This window comes from Tasmannia lanceolata, unplaced genomic scaffold (assembly GCF_043159265.1).
Source record: "Tasmannia lanceolata isolate RefF3 unplaced genomic scaffold, GAP_Taslan_0.1 ptg000016l, whole genome shotgun sequence".
Taxonomy (NCBI): Eukaryota; Viridiplantae; Streptophyta; class Magnoliopsida; order Canellales; family Winteraceae; genus Tasmannia; species Tasmannia lanceolata.
The window spans coordinates 12,729,344-12,751,375 of NW_027518693.1; the positions used below are offsets into that span (position 1 = coordinate 12,729,344).

The 22,032-nt window shown below is 38.3% G+C and overlaps 1 protein-coding gene across 4 annotated transcripts; it reads left to right on the forward strand.

The window, feature by feature from the left end:
• Positions 1-507: 507 nt before the first annotated feature.
• ORC2 (origin recognition complex second largest subunit 2) lies at positions 508-20,765 on the forward strand. Of its 4 annotated transcripts, none has more exons than XM_077357783.1 (7): positions 508-602; positions 757-926; positions 9,426-9,532; positions 11,631-11,763; positions 17,683-17,977; positions 19,731-19,958; positions 20,054-20,765. In XM_077357783.1, the coding sequence occupies exons 2-7, from the start codon at positions 786-788 to the stop codon at positions 20,248-20,250; spliced, it is 1,101 nt and encodes a 366-aa protein (XP_077213898.1). In that variant the 5' UTR covers positions 508-602; positions 757-785; the 3' UTR covers positions 20,251-20,765. The 4 variants fall into 4 exon arrangements, with proteins under 4 accessions (XP_077213898.1, XP_077213896.1, XP_077213899.1 ...); XM_077357781.1 differs by having other exon boundaries at positions 521-669; XM_077357784.1 differs by having other exon boundaries at positions 525-669; positions 784-926.
• The last annotated feature ends 1,267 nt before the right edge of the window (positions 20,766-22,032 follow it).

Sequence of the window (22,032 nt, forward strand, 5' to 3'; positions counted from 1 at the left end):
TTGTCTTTGTTGCTCGTCATGTTGTTGAATTCGTATTGTCTTATTTTGTTCCCTTTCTCTATTTATTGATCATTTTGTTCTATATGATAAGTGGTTGCTTTATTTTTGGCACTCTTAACAAGTATTTGCATTAGGGTCAATTAGGGCCAAGCCGGGCCGGCCCTGCCCAATCAGGGCGGGCCAGGGCCAGCACTGAGCCCTGTAGGACGGGCCATGGGTTGAGGTTTTTTCGACCCTGACTCAAGGTCAAGGTGGGGTCAAGGCCGAGATAATGGGATCCTGGGTTGGACTAAGGTTTTGAAAAACCCGACCTTGTTGCAGCCCTAATATTATTGGCAATAACAGGTTTTGATAATTGCACTAATCTTCTTGTCTTTTATTATTTAAGCAACTAACAAGGTTAAATGCAATTCCCAAAAAAGCTCCCCAAAGCCAAATAAAAAGACAATCTGAGTTCGTGCAATTATTAAAACATGGTAGTGCCACTATCAGTAGCCTCAAGATATAGCAGAATCATACTTTTCTGGAGTAGGTTATCAAGGAGAACACCGCTGCGCATTTTAGCGGAAGCCATTGAAAAAACGCGGGAAAATGTCGTAAAGGCATATATATCTTCCTTCAAATCTACTGACACTCTCCTTCTTTTGCGCCTCTGCAAAGCTGATTAGGGTTTTCTATCTATCTAATTGCTCTTTTATGTTCCTCTGATTAGGGTTCTCTATCTCTCTAATTGCTCTTTTATGTTCCTCTGATTAGGGTTTCCATCTCTCTCTCTTCTTGAAGCCATGGATGCGAATGAAGGAGAAGGAGACGGAGACGAAGATGAGTTCGGACTATCCAGGAATTATTTTCTGGCAAAGGAATTGGGTGGATCCGGAAAGAAATCGGCCCGGAAACTATCCGACTTCAATATTGTTGATGAACAGGTCTGGTAGCTTTGTCCAGCTAATTGTTATTAATGTCTAGTAATACAAAACCTAGTTTCATTTGAGCAATACTCTCATTTTTTAGTGTATCCGTAGAACATATTCGGTCTAGGTCTGTTGTTTGATTTTGATTCCTATTTGGATTGCCATTATCGAACCAGTTTGTGTCTGCGCTTGTTAGGGCAAATTGCTTTTTAAATGACTTGGTCTTCCTTATGTATGGTCTTCCTTATGTATAGCAATTTACCTTTCCAACGAGACGCTTTTGTGTCCATTTGTTAAATCTCTTACGTTGGACCAACCAGCTCCCCTCTCATGTTCCCCTGTTGAACCTAGAAAATTCTACAACTAAGATATATTAGTAGTACCAAATAGTCCATTAGAAAAAGTATATGCAAATTGCGAGATTTATCTGTTATTTACAGGGTAATGTATGTTTCATGTTACGAATGTGCAGATTCTAATATCATACATGATCCTCGAGAAGTGCATCTGCATGCAATCAAATGAATTTTGAGTTATCATAGAGGCACTGTACATGACAGGTTCTTTCATAGGGTTTCAAGAGAAGAAAAAAATGAACATCATGTAAGAGGCAACAGATCTTGGCGATTCAACATTGAGAAAATTACAGAACAACAGGGATTGAATAAAAAACATACCGGAAGCCATGAATTGGGTTTTTCTTTCTCTCTGAGTTTCTCTTCGCTACACAACCGTCGGTGATGGGGACCGGTTTCTTTTTCTTCAAGCGTGGATTCTCAAAGATTGAAACGAATTTGTTGTCAGCAAATAGGACCCAAGAGTTCCTTTTATAAGCGTTTGTGGGAAGAGATGCGACTCCTCATCGCGCCGATCCCTCTCCCCAAACGTCTTTTTTTTTTTCAAACGTTTATACCTTTTCACACCAAATGATCTTGACCGTCGATCTTGCAATAGCAATATCCACCGTTAGGATTATTTCCTAACATTCTCCCATTTGGCTAGCAAGATCTTTGAGCCAAACATAAAGATCATTACTTTAAATTAGTTAGATAATAAACACAACATTTCATTTAGCAAAAACTACCAACAACAAACCATGTAACCATTGGGTCACCAACTTTACCCAATAGCCTACCCCATGATTATATTATTAGTAATTCTCACTAACATGAATGTAAAAGCATACATGCATAAGATGTAAACATGGTCCAAAACAGTCATACAGACACATTCTACCTCTTATTAACAATCCATTTACAAAATGTGCACGAAATAGAGCGGTAGAAAATAATCATAATATATATCAGAATCTTAAAATATAATGTGATCACAACAGTGTATCTCAATACCAAATGTAGACTCCCACTATCATAGGCTATCAAAAGTGTCAACCAATCCCATGCGCGCTACATGCTCTCTGAAGAGCTTTGGTGACAAGCCTTTAGTCAAGGGATCCGCCAATATAAGTGCGGTGCTTATGTATTCTACAGATACATGCTGATTCTGAACTCTTTCCCTCAGAACAAGATACTTTAGATCTATATGCTTCGAGCCGTCTCCAGATTTGTTGTTCTTGGAAAAGAAAACCGCAGTGGAATTATCACAGAGAAGTTTCAGCGGCCTCTCAATAGAATCAATCAAATTAAGCCCTGAAAGAAAATTTCGCAGCCATAAGGCGTGAGCCGAATCCTCCGAACATGAAATAAACTCTGCCTCCATAGTGGATGAAGCCGTCATTCTCTGCTTGACGTTTCTCCAAGAAATAGGTCATCCTGAAAGCATAAAAATATAGCCAGAAGTGGACCGATGGGTGTCCCGACAACTAGCGAAGTCGGAATCAGAATAGCCAATCACCTCAAGGCTATCCGATCTCCTAAATGTGAGCATGTAATCTGAAGTCTCTCGCAGGTAACGCATAACCTTTTTGGTTGCCTTCCAGTGATCCAGACCTGGGTCACTTTGGTATCTACCAAGCATGCCAACTGCAAATGAAATATCTGGACGGGTACAGACCTGAGCATATATGAGACTACCAACAGCGGAAGCATAAGGAATATGTCTCATCTCATCCCGTTCCAGTGCGTTCCTGGGACATTGTAACTGACTGAATATATCGCCCTTAACTATAGGAGCAGGACTAGGGGAGCATTTATCCATGCTGAATCTCTTAAGGACTTTCTCTATATAGGTCTTCTGAGATAATCTCAGCAATCCTCGAGTCCTATCTCGATGAATCTCTTTTCCTATGACATAGGAAGCTTCACCAAGATCTTTCATATCAAAATTCCTTGAGAGAAATTGTTTTGTTTCTTTCAGCATGCCCAGGTTATTACTGGCAAGTAGTATATCATCAACATATAACACTAGGATGATGAATCGACTCCCACTAACCTTAAGATATATGCATTGATCTACAGCATTTTCTTTGAACCCAAAACTAGACACTACCTCATGAAATTTCAGATACCACTGCCTAGAAGCCTGCTTAAGTTCGTAAATTGACTTTTTAAGCCTACAGATTAGGTGCTCTTAGCTCTCAGCTCTCAGCCTTAAAACCTTCAGGCTGAATCATATAGACATCCTCATGAAGGTCACCATTTAAAAAAGCAGTCTTCACATCTATCTGGTGTAACTCTAAGTTATAATGTGTCACCAAAGCCATGACTATCCTCAAAGAGTCTTTCCTTGATACTGGAGAGAAAGTCTCTTTGAAGTCTATTCCCTCTTTATGAGTGAACCCCTTAGCGAGGGGCCTTATATCTTTCAATATTGCCCATAGAGTCTCTTTTGGTCTTGAAGACCCATTTACAGCCTACAGGCTTGACCCCTTTAGGTAACTCAGTGAGTTCCCAGACACAGTTCTTTTCCATCGAGAGCAACTCATCATTCATGGCTTCAAGCCACTGAGCTGATCGGTCGCTATTTATGGCCTGACCAAATGAAAGTGGATCATTATCCATTTCACCGTCGTAGTCACACTCGTTTAAATAGACAATATAGTCATCTGAGATGGCTGACCTCCTCTCTCTTTGTGATCTACGCACAGGTTGCTCAGCGACAATCGTCGTTGGAGCATCAGGAATGTGGGGCGAAACTTTCAATGTGCCATCTGGTGCATCAATATCCTCAGGTGGAGGAATCAGCACTACTCTTTCTTGGATTACCGGTATTGAAACAAATACCCGGTTCTCCTCAAAAGTAAGTGACCTAGGCACAGAACTCCCACTGAGATCACCATCCTCTAAGAATACAGCGTATCTAGTCTCTACAATCCGGGTGCTATGAGTAGAACTATAGAACCTCTAACCCTTAGACCGTTCAGGGTAACCTATGAAGTAACAAGAGATGGTCCTAGCGTCTAACTTTCTCAACTGTGGGTTATATATTTTGGCTTCAGCCATACAGCCCCAAACATGCAAATATCCTAGCTTAGGCTTTTTACCGGCCCATAACTCATAAGGGGTCTTAGCCACAGCTTTACTCGGTACACGGTTTAGAATATGAACGGCTGTTTTCAATGCTTCTCCCCACAAGGACTCAGGCAATGGTGAATTGCAAATCATGCTCCTCACCATATCCATAAGAGTACGGTTTCGTCTCTCAGCAACACCATTTTGCTCAGGTGTACTTGGCATCGTGTACTGAGCGACAATACTGTTCTCCTGTAGGTAAAGTGCGAACGCACCTGGACTGCGGCCCATATCGGAATATCTGCCATAGTACTCCCCACCTCTATCGGACCTCACAACCTTAATCTTCCGGTCAAGTTGTAACTCAATCTCAGCCTTATAGATCTTAAAGGTATCCAGTGCTTCCGACTTTTCTTTGATGAGATAGACGTAGCTAAAACGAGAAAAGTCATCGATAAAGGTAATGAAATATCTCTCGCCACTTAGGGCAGGAGTAGGAAATGGCCCACATATATCAGTGTGAATAACTTCTAACAGGCCGGTACTCCTAGTGGCGCCCTTCTTACTAGTTTTGGTTTGTTTACCCTTAAGACACTGCCTACAAATCCCGAAATCAGAAAAGTCAAGAGGAGGAAGAACTCCATCCTTCACCAGTCTTTCCATACGTTTAATGGAAATGTGGCCTAATCGCTTATGCCATAAACTGGAAGAGTTTTCATCAACTTGACCCCATTTATTGCCATGGTAACTGATTTCCTCATTCACATGCATGGATAACAGAGAATGTGCAAACGAGCTATCTAAATTAATCATATATAGATTGCCCACAAGAGGACCAGAACCAACAACATTGGAATTATAGAGTAATGTAAAACCTTTATTCCCAAACTTAAATTCAAATCCAGAGGAATCAAGTCTGGATACAGATATAAGGTTTCTGCTCATGGTAGGTACATAAAATGTGTCTTCCAAATACATAATGAAGCCACTATCTAATACAAGACGAAAAGTGCCAATAGCCTTGACGTCTGCTTCTACTCCATTTCCCATCTTAATGGTTCGCTCCCCTTTCCTGAGTCTCCATCTCTCTTGAAATCCCTGCAAGGAATTCGAGATGTGAATAGTAGAACCTGTATCTATCCACCAGGTATTTCTAGGAGCATCTACAAGGAAAGATTCATGACAAACAAAAACTGAATTATTACCTTTCTTATGCAGCCACTCTTCATACTTGGAGCACTCTTTCTTTATGTGACCAAGTTTCTTACAGAAATGGCACCTAATGCGACTTTTCATCCCACCGGTCAAGCCCTGCTGAGCTGAACCACCTGCTACCTTCTTCTTGCCTTTCCCAAAGCCCTTTCCTTTGGTTTTCTTCTTGAAGTGACCCTTCGACGTTCCCTCTGTGGTGTAATGAGCACTTTCAGGTTGCTCGGTCTTCAACCTCTCTTCTTCTTGAACACACATGGCTATGAGTTCACTAATTTCCCACTTCTCTTTCTGCGTATTGTAATTAATTTTAAATGGAGTAAACTGCGCAGGAAGAGATGTCATCATGAAATGAACAAGGAAACCCTCAGAGATCTCCATGTTCATTTTCTTTAGCTGGGAGGCCATGTCATTCATTCGCATAATGTGCTCTCTCACACCACTACTACCATTGTACTTCATAGTGATCATCTTCATCAGAAGAGTACTGGCAAGAGCCTTAGACGATCCCTTAAACTGGTCCTCTACTGCCTGTAGGTACTCGCTAGCAGTAAATTCCTCATTTTCCTCCGAGTCGGGAATGCCTCCTCGGATAGAGGTAGAGATCGTGCTTTTCATAATCATAAGGCTCATGCGGTTTGACCGTTCCCATTTTTCATAGGTAGCCAAATCCGCAGCAGTACTTTCATTAGAAGGCACTTCAGGTTTGTCATTCCTAAGTGCATAATCTAGGTCCAAACACCCTAAGACTATGTGAATATGATCCTTCCATTTTCCGAAATTAGTCCCACTCAAAACCTCGATCCCGGACAAATAACTAGAGATAGAACTAGGGTTCAATGCTGTAGACGAAAAAGACAGACAGTTACAATTTTGCTCACTATCTAAGACACCATTTAAATCCACAAAAGGAGTTTATTCAGTAAAATCCACGATTTAATGTAATCCAACTTTAAAATAAATGACTAAAGTAAACAGAAACACAAAATACATAAGTGTGTTCTTGATGGAACATCCGGTGTATCATCGTGGGATGTCCGTTGGGCCATGCCACGATACACAAGTGGTTCCATTTTTAAGTCAATTTATCTTTAGGGAAGTTAGTTGGATTGCCTAGAATCACAGAAACACATAAATGTGATTCTAGGGAGACACCGGCGTATCATCATGGGTCGTCCGTTGGGCCGTGCCACGACACACATTTAGCTCTCATCCATGAGACTAACTAGGGCCAAATAACTCTATACTTAAGGTACACATCACCGTTGGGCAGAAGCGCAACCCCAAACTAAGTTATCTAGGCCTAGTCCTCTCACATCGCATGTTTGTAGAAAGCAACAGTCATCCGTTGGGCCGAGTGTTGCTCTTGGACAAATAGACGCAACTTTAAGTGGTTTTGTAGTTCATAATGTGTCACTATATGCAACACTGTTCTTTATTTAAACCACTAATCCTAAGCGATTCCGTTTCCAGACGGACTCAAGTTTCATAATATATCAAAATCAATGCATAAGGATTTTTGAAAGATATACACAACCAGTTCAATAACCAAAAGACAAAGGTTTTAGGTATATTTGACAAAAACAATGTGTTTTCAAGTCAAAATTTTGGTCCCATAGATGGTTATATAGAATCACCAAATATTTGACTCAAAACCAAACTTAAAAAAAAAATAAAAAATCCAAAGTTCTGAAAATTATACTGTAACTTTGAAAACCAAGTTTCTACACCCAAAACCGATGTCATAAATAGGTTCAGGAGGGTCAAAAACCCCAAGAACCGGTCCTACTTGGGAGAGACTCCCCAAAAATTAGGCCGAACCGGCCCAAAATAGGTGACTCGACCAGTTCGGGCCGGCCGGTTCGGGTCAGCCAAGTTGGTCCCATGGGTGGTCGGGTGGGCCTCATAGAAGCCACGACATGCATATGTCACATGCAAAATCAAATTTTGTTTTATAATAAAAAAACAACAGTGCTATGACGTTATGTCACATACAAAGTCAAACTCATAGTTCAATTCCAAATATGCCCTTATTAATTAATCATAAAGAAGGAGGAGTGTCACTATCAAACAGAAGGAGTGTGAATATAATTATCTATTCATCGTCTTCTCCAATCCACACAAGACAAAATCTGAAAATTTTCATCCGAAAATCCTTTTTTGTAATAAATTTCGATTTAGCACAGGGAATTCATTTCTCAACCATTTTAGGCGCCGTTTGCGGCGCTGGACTCGACGAACGTCACATCCATGCCGGAAAATCACCGGCGGAGCAACCGTTTTCCGGCGATGTCAAAAATTCCCAAAAAAATAAAATTTTCAATCAGATTTTCTCGCCGTTTTCTCGCTAGAACCGTGGCTCTGATACCACATATAAGAGGCAACAGATCTTGGCGATTCAACATTGAGAAAATTACAGAACAACAGGGATTGAATAAAAAACATACCGGAAGCCATGAATTGGGTTTTTCTTTCTCTCTGAGTTTCTCTTCGCTACACAACCGTCGGTGATGGGGACCGGTTTCTTTTTCTTCAAGCGTGGATTCTCAAAGATTGAAACGAATTTGTTGTCAGCAAATAGGACCCAAGAGTTCCTTTTATAAGCGTTTGTGGGAAGAGATGCGACTCCTCATCGCGCCGATCCCTCTCCCCAAACGTCTTTTTTTTCTTTTTTTTCAAACGTTTATACCTTTTTACACCAAATGATCTTGACCGTCGATCTTGCAACAGCCATATCCACCGTTAGGATTATTTCCTAACACATCATGCCCATGTTCTACTGCTTGAAATTCACCTTATCCATACTATACATGTCTAAATTCCTCATATCATGGTTGACATGCTGTAGATCTTTTCTACTACGATTTTCAGCTCAAAAAATTCCAGGTTACATGTCCTACTTCTATGGACTTATCCTGAGGAGCGCAGTTGTATAAGGGGCTCTCAGCTTCTTCCAGACCCATGCCATCGTCTTCCGGGTATAGAATTCCCGCATGCTCCAACTCCCACATAATTCTTGCAAGTTCATACATAAACTCTTGCCTCTCTTTAAACATCATAGTCTATGCGATCTCTTGCAAATGGTCTATCACATCCATGCACTACCATCGAATTTGAAAGTAACGAATTTTTTGAGATTCAATGTGTGCCTAGAGAATCAAGATAGCTCATATACCAAACTAACGTAGCCCAAACCTCGCAGTTTCAGATTTCGAGAAAATAAAGCAGAAAACAGAAAGAAAATAAGAACAGAGTCGTACCTATTCATGCAGCAAGGAGAGATTCAAGTAATCAAGTTTCTTTGCAAAGAACGCACCGTTAATCAAAAGCACCTCAAAAAAGTCATTCATAACGTGCCTGTATAGGGAAAATTTTCCCAATTCGGCTCCTAGTTTATAGTTCTAATTCTAACAAAACCCAACTTGCTTAATTAAAAACCTTCTGGAAATCCCTTTAATTCTACTCAAAATCCAGCAAAATTGTCCTTAACTATTAATAAACAAAACTGTAATGTTCCCTAATAGCATTTTTAATGCAAAATCAAAATACCTTAAAAGGAACAACAAAGCAACCTAAAAGTTTGGCACAGATAGGTCTGTTATGTCTCTTTGAAGACATCCATATGGTCACTACTACGGTGAAGCAAACCCTCCTTTCATTCCTTTTCTTCTTTCACTTCTTGGAAGATTATTCTTGGGCCAGATGGGGCCAATGATATACGTCGGTATGCTGGCCATTTTAATTGTCTGGGTAACATGTAAGAACAGGCACTGTGTTCTCAACCATTTTGGTAAATGGTCTAACATTTCATCTCCGTGTAGTGGCTGTAGTTGCTTACTTGATTTCCATTATTTTAAAGATATAAATAGTTGAAGTGTAAGATTTTATGTGCCAGGACCTAAGAGAAGCAGCATCTGGGATTGTCACTAAACATGAGAAAGAGATAAAATCTTTGTTGAGCAGCTACAAAAGCTTATACCCTAAATGGCTTTTTGAGCTCAGGTCTGTTTTTACTCCTGCGAACTTGTATTTGCAGATGCTTAAATGAGATTGTTCAATTGATATCCAATGCCCAGGCAGTTACTGGTGTTACTGATTTGTTGAATGTAATTGTTTCAGACAGAATATAACATTCAAATTTTCATAATTTATTTCATTCTAGAAGTTTATTTACTATATTTATTATTTTTGAAGTTCATGATTGATTATGATCACCTTAGACCATCTACTCTTCTTCATTTTTTTCTTCCCTTTTCCGGTTTATAAGATCTGTAGACATTACAATGCAGATCCATTGCTCTTAGCTACGTGCATGATACAAGCTTGCATAAGAAAATTATGGAAACCACAGTAATTCAATGAAGTGATTTTATGCAGTCAATGCTGATATGAGAATTTGTTCTACTATGGCAGGTTTTTGCATTGTATATTCCTGTTGGTACTTTGTTAACAAACTTAATGCACTCATGCAATGTACTTTTTTTTATATATCAAATAGAAGAAATTCCTTTCTAAGCCATTATCAGCTGCCAATGTTGGAAAGCCATTGGAATGGGGAGTTAATGTTGTAGCTGATCTTCTTTACCTGCCAATTAGAAAAATACCCTTTTCTTATGAGGTAATAATACGAAACCTATTGTTTTAAAATCTCTATGGCTTAAAATTATAAAATCAATTAAATACTGCAAAGACTGATAGGTCCAGTATAGGCCATCCCTCAAAACTCTACATCTAGATTTGACAGATATTGCACAAATAAACCCGGCAATACCTATTTCATTGGCTATTAACCACTAAAGGTAGCCCATCTTTTTGTTCTCTGTGGGAAAGCCTACTGAAAAGGAAAACCATGTGGCGTAAATCTCCTTTCATAGCAGTCTTTAACATAACAATCACATTGTCGAAATTAAGATCCCATCATCCCCATGTACATATTTCAATGCATTGTTTTAGCTGACATTGAGGATGGTGACTTGGGTTAAGATTCCTAAATCACAAATATTCTGATAGATGATATTTTCTTTTTATGTACATGTTTTTACATCATCTATGTGTTCATCGTTTGTGTCAGCTTGTCCTAAATGATGCCATCCGATATCTGGGAGTTTGGAAATCATTAAATGACGTTTGTATTCGCTTCTAGGTTCCCCTAAGCCCAACCATGCTACTGTTTCAGCAAGAAAGTACGAAGTTACCTTGGACAATGCAAAAACTCTCTCCTCATTTTTTTTAATGGCATGTGAAAGCTCTTCTCTCTTCCAAAATGTTTGTAAATTGCACAAAATGGGTGCCTTCAAATCACAATGTTCTACAGAAAGAAGTTGCCTATTTTAGCATCGACGAATTGCAATAATGTCAATCATTTGGATGTTCATTTGGAGGAGTCATAGAGAAGTCATGCATGTATCATCTCAAAATCTTTAATGTTCACAAGACGGTGATCTTTAATTGGAATGCCAAGAATCCTTTTTTTTAATGGTCCAATGGTCTGTGTAGTGTTGATGCGGAGGAAGATGGTGTCCATTCTCCACAGAAAATACACATTTGGCTTCAATTATGGTAGAAAGTTGACTTTCCATTTGGTTTTGGACCGCATTGTGAAGGTAAAGAAAAGGTTTTTAGAACATTTTGGAGTCAAAAAGCTTGCATGGTTGTAAATAGAATTGGATGTGACTTAAGTATATCTCCTACTGTCTTGCAGACTTATGCCTAAGTATTTGTTTTAAATGTTTAGTACAACATTGGTTAAACATTATTTTTGACACCCAAGAGACGGAGTCTTCTCTACATAAACGAGTAATGCTTAAAACTCATTGAGTCAACTTGGAACTCGGCAGAGTCGGCTCGGTTTTTGGCCATAGTTGCCAAATGTACCAAAGCCCACACTCTACCTGAGTTGAACCATAACCACAACTCACTGCCCAACGCAAGAGAAGTATTTAATTATGGGCAATAAGCCAATGACTGCATATGTCTATATGCACATGCATGTACTTGGATTGTTATCATGCAACTGAACTAGAATGACTTGGACTTCAGATTTGTTTATGTTTTATACTTTTATTAACATCCTTGTTGAATTATTTTTTATTTGTTTCAGGTGTGGTGTTGGCCTTTTAATGCATGGATTTGGCTCTAAGAAGGCCTTACTTGAAGATTTTGCTTCAACAACATTGACTGATTACGGTGTAGTTGTTATCAACGGCTATCTTCAGTCAATCAATTTAAAACATGTATTATCTATTTCTAATTTATGAACTGAACTAGGCAATGATCTATGTTTCTTAAACTCCTCTCTTTTATTACTGATTGTGTTAGTTGCATATAAATGACTAGGGGCCTGATTGGATGCACATGAAACAATTTTAATTACTCCACATGCAGAATGAATAATATATAGCCTGAAAAAACAATCAGATCAACGATGGTATAGTGCATGTTTACTACAAGAAAATATCTCAGTTTTCTCTTACAGTGTATTATGTTTGCATCTGTGCAATAAAAAAATGTCATAGCAATTTATACTTTATATGCATCCATTAAGGCACAAGACAATGACGTTGTCTACTAGATGACACATTCTTGAGTTCACAACCTTGTACATTGTGTGTCACTGTTAAAAAAATTGAGACAGCATGTGAATGATGAAGAGGAGAGAAATGGAGAAGAAGACAAGGGCACATGATGGAAAAAAATGTATTTAATAACAACGAAAACTTAGTTCAATGAAATAAACACTAGGTTACAAATGACAAGAATACCTGTGTTTACTGACACTTCCATCAAGGTGAAATGTTCCTTTGAACATTCTCAACTTGCTAATCAAATAGCGGTGCCCTTCTGTTCTGTACCCTTTGGTGAATACATAGGCATGTTGATCATGATTTGGCCTATGTAGTGGAATCACCACTCTATTTTCCACCACGTCTTGAACAAAGTGGTATTCATGTCAATGTGCTTAGTTTTAGCTTGGAAGACGAGATTATGTGACATCTTTATTGCACTTTAGTTATCACATAATAAAGGGTGTATGTGAGAGATCTGAGATCTAGTTCTTGCAGCAGATCGCTTTTTCACGTGAGTTGAGTTGTGGTTGAGACCATAGCTCTATACTCAATATTGCGCCAGATCATGCGATAGTGCGCAGGTTTTTATGGATCCATGATACAAGAGAACTATTTACCAACATACAAAAACAGGTTATCGATCGAGAGGTTAGATTAGGTTTTCCCACACTTTCAAAAAATTGATCAAATTTAACCTCCCAATGTATCTCGAAATTCACAATTAGGCTTAACCTAGTTGATCCCAATCAAGATTAAATTGATCCGACTGTTTGATCTCAAGATCAAAAGTCCTTAAAATTTTGATGGTGTAGACTGTAGATTGATCCAATCTAACCAATGGATCTCAAATCTGATCCGTTCATATTGCTTAGATTGATGCTTTTGGTAGAACCCTTTGATAAAACTAGCAATCCGATTTGGAAAAATCATATGAATGAGAGCTGTTGAAATTCGAACAAAAAAAAGGAAAGAAGGGTAGATATTTAACGTGGGAAGATGAAGAAGAAAGAAGTATAAACCCAGGGCATCACACCACAGAGAACCTTTCAAGGGATTAGTTATCTTGGCTTCGGCTTTGTTGTTTAAGTTCTCTTGTATTCGGGACAAGCTGTTAGTACTTGGCCAATGATTGTTGTCCCAAAGACTAGTAATTTCACCACAGATTAGGGTGAAAGTGTTATCCTAACAAGATGAATATAGAGGGCTGCCCAGTATTAGGCTCACAAAGGCTTGGTTTCTGCTGAATAGCAAGAGACATCTGGTAAAGTGAAAGCTGGAAAAGAAAACGACAGCTCCAGACACTAACACAGATAGGTGCTGTGAGAAACCATTCCTAAAGCACTTTGGAGCATTGAGTTATTACTTATAGCTTGTTGGTTTATTGGCTTATTTCTTAGGAAAGTTTGTGACCCTTTCAAGCCGGATAAAGATATGCCTCCTTTGGCTTTCATGTATAATGTGAAGCTAGCTCTGAACAAAAAATTCTCTTCTGCTTCAGTATGCGATTGATTTAGCAACACCTTTAATAATCCCTATACTATATATAAAGCGTGAATCAGGGGTTAAAGTCATCCTCACTTTTTCGTTATTTCCATTCATGTCCCACATCCTAGCACAATACCTTTTGCTTTGACATTTCTGATTTTCCTTAAGGGTATTCTCGGCATTCATTTTGGGCAATAAATTCCCTAGCAATTCCCTATTTTGCTCCTCAAAGATAACTCCAAACGTTGACTATATTATTCCACCTATCCCATCGCATCCATGCCTCTGCATATACTTCCAAAACCTATGTTTTTCTACCCAGACACGTCAAAGCCTGAATCCTTACCACTTCATTCCACTCTTTGCCAAAAATTCCATTCATATCCCATGGCACTTAAGCTTTTGGAGTGATTGGTAGTTTCACAGACCATAGATCCATTTTCGTTATCCGTCCATCTAACCCCCACCTAGGGCTGCCAACGGGGTGGGGCGGGGCCGGATGTTGCATTCCCCGTCCCCGCCTTAAGGAAAATTCCCCATCCCCGCACACTAAAAGACAAAGGCCAAAAGGGCATATTTGGAATTTTAAAAATATAAATTCTTTTTTTTTATGTAGGTTATGTACATAATATAAGGTATTGAATCGCGGCGGGGCGGGCCCATAGCGATCCTCGTCGGATGATCCAAGCCGTCCATTTGATGGGTCACAATGTAAATAGGTTCTGCCCCAAAAAATGATTTCCATAGGATGATCCTGGCCGTCCAATCTATAGAGGTTTGATTAGATGGAGTTTTTCTGTAGACCGGAGGGCTAGGATCATCCTATGGAACTGATTTTGGATCATCCTATGTTGTGGGTTGTACAATCCATTTTGAAAAGTAGGGGTGAATTTATCACCGCCCTTATTTATTGCCTTATTTATTGCTTCATTCACCTAAATCCTAATCTTTCAATTTGTGGATGTTTATATACATACAAGCAAATTTCTTCTCTATGGAAATGATTTTTGGGGCACAACCTATGCCGTGGCCCATCTAATCGACGGTTTGGATCATCCTATGGTGTGGGCCATACCGTACTTTTCATAAAGTGAGGAGTGCCCTCATCAAAATACAGTAGTGCGGATAACATTTCCCTATTTATATAGACCGACTTCTTTAACTTGTTACCAGCCCATTTTAGAGAAATTATATGACCTTGATGGATGGTCACTGTATAAAAAGTTAAAAAAAACTCTTGTTCATGAGCCTCAGCTCATTTAAGCTTATATGAGCTTGAGTGTCAAACACATGGCTCCCACATTTTTTGTGGTGATGCAAACCATTCATTTGCAAGGCCCATCATAGATAGGGTGTGTACCAAAAATCAAGTCCCTACAATCTATACATGAAGGGCATATTTTGGAAACCTCTATAGATCGAAGGGTTGGGATCATCTTGTGGAAATGATAGTCCCTTATGTTTCAAAAAAGTAGGTGTCATTATCAATACAAGGGTGTAGTTAAATCGTCTATATATTATCTAAGCGGGCTAATATATTGGTCATTTGGTGAGGAAAATCTGGTCCATCAAATATTTAATTGGTGATATTAGGCTGAAGAAATGATATCCGCACTCCTTTGCTTTAATAATGGGTGTCATTATCAATAGAAGGATTTACATGCTTGCTGCCTTATGTTGATTCTGCTTCCGATTCCCTGTAGACATTTCACATGTCCCATTGAAAGCATGACAGGGTATCATTATCAAAATAAGCCCTTATAGTCCGTTATTACGATACTTTTAAAATATATTTGACTATACGAACTTACACCATAGGTTGTGTGCCAAAAATCATCTCCATAGGATGATCCCAACCTAGTGATCTATAGAGGTTTCCAAAATATGTCATTCCTCTATACATTGTAGGGATGGGATCATCATATGGGAATGATCAAATGGACGGTTTGGATCATCCTTTGGTGTAGGCCGTAAAATACTTTTTGGAAAAAACTTCGCTACATTTTTTATAAGTAATCTGGGTTTGGTGGGGACCCCTACCGGCTTATTGGAAAATACTTCGCAACATGGGCTTACACCACGTGGATCCGTGTAAAGAGATATCACATTGCTATGATTCTAGACATGGACTTCTACTGACCAAAATGAGATTTATATAATAATGAATGTTTGCTATAGGCACACGTTAAAGAGTCTTAAACAACACAGGGATTTAATTACATGAACTACTTAACGCTTTTACATGTTATGGGTTTCATATTTTTTGCTATGTTGGTTCTAAATTGACTTTTAAAATTTTATATTATTGGGTAAATGTTAAGAGGCATATTAGTAGTATTTATGTACTAAAACTTCACTAGAAAATCAATAAAATTGGCACAAGACCCTGTTTTATCTGATTGTTGAGTTTGAGAACTTTCAGGCTTACTTCACTTAGATAAGTTTACAACTAAAGTAGAGTCATCACCATAGTATGGGAGTGCAGTATATCATTTTCCTATCAATTTGTTGATTGCATGGTATAAATTGAAGTTGTTTTTATCATCAGTTATTATTGAAGAATTAGAGTCATTTTCTTGTGTCATCTCTCAAATAATTTAGGTGTACTTTTTTTTTGATGAAATAGATTGCTTGCCCATTCTGGGAAGGATGTTGGCATCCCATCAATTTCTTTATTGAATGGTATAAAACATTGAATTTAGCATTACTCATTTTATTGTAACCTTTTTAAGACATTTTTGGTCATTCTCTTTGATTTAGGGTTTAGGGTTTCTATCCTTATATGCAATAAAATAACTTCAAAAGGATATTTTGCTTCCCACTATTCCCCTTTACCTTTATTCACTTCTCTACTTATTTGCAATAAAATAACATTTAATAAAATCTGACATATAATAGTATGCTTGTCAGCAAACATAAATTTCATGAGGAGTCTGATATATAATAGTATATATACTACATATGTTATATGATCATAAAGCAAATGAAAACCCTTTGCAAGTCTCTTCAATATAACTATCATGTCATAAGTTAAGATAAATAGTCAATGATCATCTTCGAAACAAAATATAATAATTGATGGCATTTGCACCAGCACTCAAGATATAAGCACAGATCCATGTTGATATAAAAAACAACAACATATGATTATTATTTTTATGTAGATGAACCACGTGCAACGCACGCGCATTTTTACTAGTATATAGAAAACTTTAATGGCAGAGACAAAAAGGAACATCCCAAAGAAAACATGATGAGGAGGGGACCTTTCTAGCTCTTGGAAAGATTTAAAAGAGAAATGTAGATAAAATCCTTTTCCCCACCGTCAGGACTATGAGGAGACTAATAGGATAGGGAGGGACCACAAAAGTGTATGATAGCACGGGATATAATCTATGCAGGCCAATTACATCTGGAGGCCTTCATTTTTTTTGTAAAGATAAGATAGGTTCAAGTCATGCCAAATTAATAATCTGAATATTTCACGAAGCTCCGAGCCACGGGAGTATGCCTCCTTGTCTTTTCTACATCATAGTACCTACCCAGTCACAGTATTGTAAATACAACTCAACTCAACTAAGCCTTTGTCCCAATGTAGGCTAATGAATCCTTTAGAAAATTTTCATGGGGTCGCCACAGTATTGTAAATCATATGGAAATATTTCCCATCACAGTATATTGGTATTGTGCTAAATCGAGCATGGGCATTGTACGAAGTTTTGTACTGATCATCATTTTAATTCCGGATTTGTGCAGTCCATAATTTTAATTCCGGGTTATAGTGCCTGTATCTTTTGATTCGTACTGCTATGTAGTTGTCGTTCTTCCCATCAAATTAGCATTTGCCTTGAATTAATTTTTATCACTTTGCTAAATCTACTTGTAATGGTTAATCTGTATCTAGTGCATATATGTGGAAGGTAGAATGGTCCTCCCTCCAACTTGGCAGTGTTTTTTTTCGAAATGTAAATTTCGATTTTGGCTTGTATACATGATTGCCGTCAAATGCCATAAAGTGTTATAGTGCACTGGAATGCCTTATTTATTGGTTGAGCATACTTCATTTGCTTCCTGGTTGTGAATTGAATGCTCCATTTGTAGGCTATGATCACAATAGCTGAAGTTCTATGGGATCAAGTAAAGAGCATACCCCAGACTTCTACAGCTAACATGTCCAAAATTCATCAGCCTTTCAGTTCACAATCCATGGAAGATCTTCTTGCGTTCTTAGACGGATCAAATCCGCATGAGAATGACTGCTTCATTTGTGTTCTCGTTCACAATATCGACGGACCTGGGTTACGAGATAGTGAATCACAACAATATCTTGCCCAAATTGCACGTTGTTCTCAAGTTCGTATCATTGCATCTATTGACCATGTTAATGCACCCCTATGTAAGTATAATCCGGAGTCTGGACCTTCCCGCAAGATATTTCATGGGCATATGATGTTTGATCAATTTAGCAAGTTGTTTCTTCGGTGCACTTGAACTTTTTCCCATTGATTTGGAATAATGACATCCTTAAATACCTCTTTGTAGAACCCTTAAAGCGAATTAATCGAGCATAGGTGTCATGAGTCATGACAATCTATATATTTTCTTGACACCTATGCTAAGTTCCTATCCTTTTGCCAAAAAAAAAAAAATAGAAAGGTCCCCATGGTTTTTCCTTTGTAGTGCATGCTCCTCTTCTGGATGGATTTTGGAAGTGAAAATATATATCCTTTGTGACATCATGCACTTTGTTGTTAATATGAGATGATGCTCTGGCTGTCCATATTGAATAACTAGGAATTTATCAATGATGGGATTTGTTTTATCTGTTTAGTTTTACAAACGCTTGTTAGGGTCAGACATCTGAGCTGATCAAATATTTTTTGTCTTTTGCTTTCAACTCAAACTAATTGCTACTCCACAGGGTATGCATGGATGACATATCATGACTCTTTGATACACCTTCTCTTTCCTAGTTTCTGAATAGGTAAAATAATACTCTGTAATGAGAGCTGTTGGAATAGTGCTCTAGGATCGCTTAGAGGCATGCTTATGGCGAGAACCTGGCAGATTGCTTATATAACTCCCGAGAAGGATAAATCTTCTCTGTGAGCACTTCTACCTTAAGTCACCAATTCATTAGGGCAATGTTTGTGTGCTGAGGATAAGAATTAGAGAGTTGATTACCCTTATTGTCAGCAAACTAGCATTGACCTGATTAATTGATGACTTGAGGTTAGAGACTTGGGGCCATTTTATTAGTTACTGAGTGATCGTGAGGCACATATTCTATGAATGGACTTGGTGATGGGTTAGGGATTAGTCTTTGGCTCCCTAGTTTTCTACTGCTACCCTAAATGTTGGTTTGAACTTTGAATGCGCTGGTGTGAAGAGGTGAATCCCCACGGATGTACATTTATAGTGTGAGCCGTGCATGCTTATGCCCAAGATTGCCTGCTGCATGCTTGTTGGCTCCTTTTCTAATCATGGTCTTTCTGGTAGGAAGCATCACTTAGCTAAGTACAAACTTGACTATGGTGACCCTTTGACCTTGGGATTCATTTCCCTTGTGAAGTTTGCCAATGTTGAGGTCATCCTTAAACATTCCTTCCCGTCACTCTTGACATTGGGGACAACAAGCTAAGAGTGTAAAGTGGTAAATACTTGGTCACTTTAGCTGCATCTTAGCATTTATTTGCTATCATTCATTTAGTTGTGAAAAGGTTACATTTATAGGCCACAGTAATGGTAAGCATGGTCAATTAATTAAGCCATAGTTTAAATGTGGTGTGGGTATTCTCTCAAGGGCATTATTCCTAATGGCCAGTGTGGTCTTTTGCTTGGTTCCATATGATGTGTGAAACTAACTCAGGGTGTTGATTTGGCCTGCATCAACAAACTAAATGCCCACCATAGTGGAGTATTTTTGGGCATGACACAAAACATCGTTCTGGCATACAGTCCGGTTCTAATACTATAGTGTGGGTTGATTTTAACTCTTGATGAGGCCACTATATATATACTGCTATACTTTCTACTTGTTAGACCATCTTTTTTTCATTAGTTTTTTCTTTAGCTTCTTGTATGTGCTTGAATCTTCTTTACATTCCTCACGTTTTTTAACTATAATAATAACTTTGGCTTGATGCTAGTGTGGGACAAGAAGATGGTTCACACACAGTTCAACTGGTCCTGGTACCATGTCCCAACCTTTGCTCCTTACAAAGTGGAAGGGGTCTTCTTCCCATTGATCCTTGCCAACAGTGGCACCGCCCAAAGCGCGAAAACAGCTGCCATAGTCCTGCAGAGTTTGACACCAAATGCACAAAGTGTCTTCAAAGTCCTCGCTGAATATATACTTGCTCATTCTGATGAAGAAGGTAAGTATTATATTCACAATTCATGATTCTAATCCTTTTTTCTCAGTGTGGATGATCTGTGATACTTTGAATTTATTCGGGTGCTTCTTTTCCAGGGCTGCCATTGACTAACTTGTATAACATGTGCCGTCCACGGTTTCTGGTTAGCAGCGAAATCACACTGAATTCCCATTTGACGGAATTCAAAGATCATGACTTGGTCAGGACTAGAAGGAATGATGATGGCCAGGACTGTTTTTACATACCTTTCGACTCTGAGGCTCTCACTAAGCTATTACAAGAGATTGATTGAATCACTACTGTGAATGCGCTTAACCTGGCAGCCTTGTTATTCAGAATCCTTTATGAAATGTGAAGGAAAATTCAATTTCAAATTTAACATGGATATGAGTATTATTGCTGTTTATTGTGAGAAAAAAAATCATAGATTATATTTTCAGTGAATTGAGTTTGAGAAAGTACAGTGTTTTTAACAATAAATTAAATAGGCGTACATACGAATGAGCTTATCAATCAGCAATAAGATCAGAACCGAGAGGTACTGGATGCCACTGTTTGGATCCTCAGCTTACTGGTCATTAGTTGCTGGATTTATGCAAACTTGTTGGTTGTTATGATGGAAGTCAGCATAAACAGAAGCCAGCATAAGCATATTTGGGAGGTGCTTTCTTGATCACCAATTTCTCATAAAATGGAGTCTGTTGGGTCTATATTTTGGGATCTCACTGTAAAACCATTGGTGGGGCACTTTGTTCCCATGATGTATTTTGGATTTCACATTAATAAAAGTTTCGTTATCTCTCTCTCTCTCTCTCTCTCTCTCTCTAAAAAAAAATTAAATTAAATAGGTATGATAGTAATAGATTTTAAAGAATCATTTGCCTGTTATTAAACTCCATATTATTGATGATGATAATAGCAACTGGCATGCCAATTATTTATTGCTATTTATAATTAGGAGTAATTTTTTCTTGAAAAGATGCAAAAACTTGTTTAAATTACCTTTCTATAAAAGTAAAAAGTAAAAAAATATATTTCCACCCTCTTCTGTTTGTCTTTTCCTGAAAATGGCTTCATTTTTTGGGAAAAAAAAGTGTGGGAATGCCATTGTTTTCAGGAAAAGATGAACAAAATGGAGTGGAAATATCATTTCTTGATATAAAAAGTATTCTAAAAAACTATAATATTCAGAATGCATTTAAAACAGGGAGCTGATGTTTGTACTCTCTTGTGGTGAATATGGCCCCACCCTATGAATGGGTTTGGGTGGTCATGGTGGGCCCACCACATCAAAATATGAGGTGAAGAATGGTGGGCCTCACCAATTATAGCAAGAATTGTAAAACAGTGGGCCTACCAGAGCAAGTGTAAAAGGTGGCCCCGCACCCATGCTATTCTATCAAAACAAGACATGAGGTTTAAAGAAAAGGTCTTTCCAATAAAAAAAATTCTTGGAAAAAAGCAAATGACATAGATAGATAGATACATACATATAGGGAAAAGTGATTCTGGTCTATCGGACCAGAAATAGAGTGGGCCCACATTGTTTGGGTGATGTAAACCATTCATCTGATGGGCCATGACATGGATAGGGTGTGCCCAAAAAACATCTCCATATGATCATCGTAGCCCTTCGATTTGTGGAGGTTAAAATGGACGGGTTTAAACTCCACAAATCGAAGGGTTAGGATGTTAAACCCGTCCATTTTAACCTCCACAAATCGAAGGATTAGGATGATCCTATGGAGATGATATTTTGGGTGTACCCTAACTATGTCAAGGGCCATCAGATGAATGGTTTGAATCATCCAAACAATGTGGGCCCGTCCTATTTCTAGTGACCAGAAAATGTGAGCCCGTATATATAATATCCTCCCTTTTTATATTAGTTGACAAAAGTATAAATCATCCACCAATCAAAAATATAATAATCTTAATTTTGAAAAGTCACGAGACCCGGATATTGTTATATTTCTATGTAAATGAATCAATGTCTATTATATTAAATGATTAAAATATGGGAGTGATAAATCGACTCCCCATGTGTCTTTCTCTCTCCTCTAGGTAGAGAGAA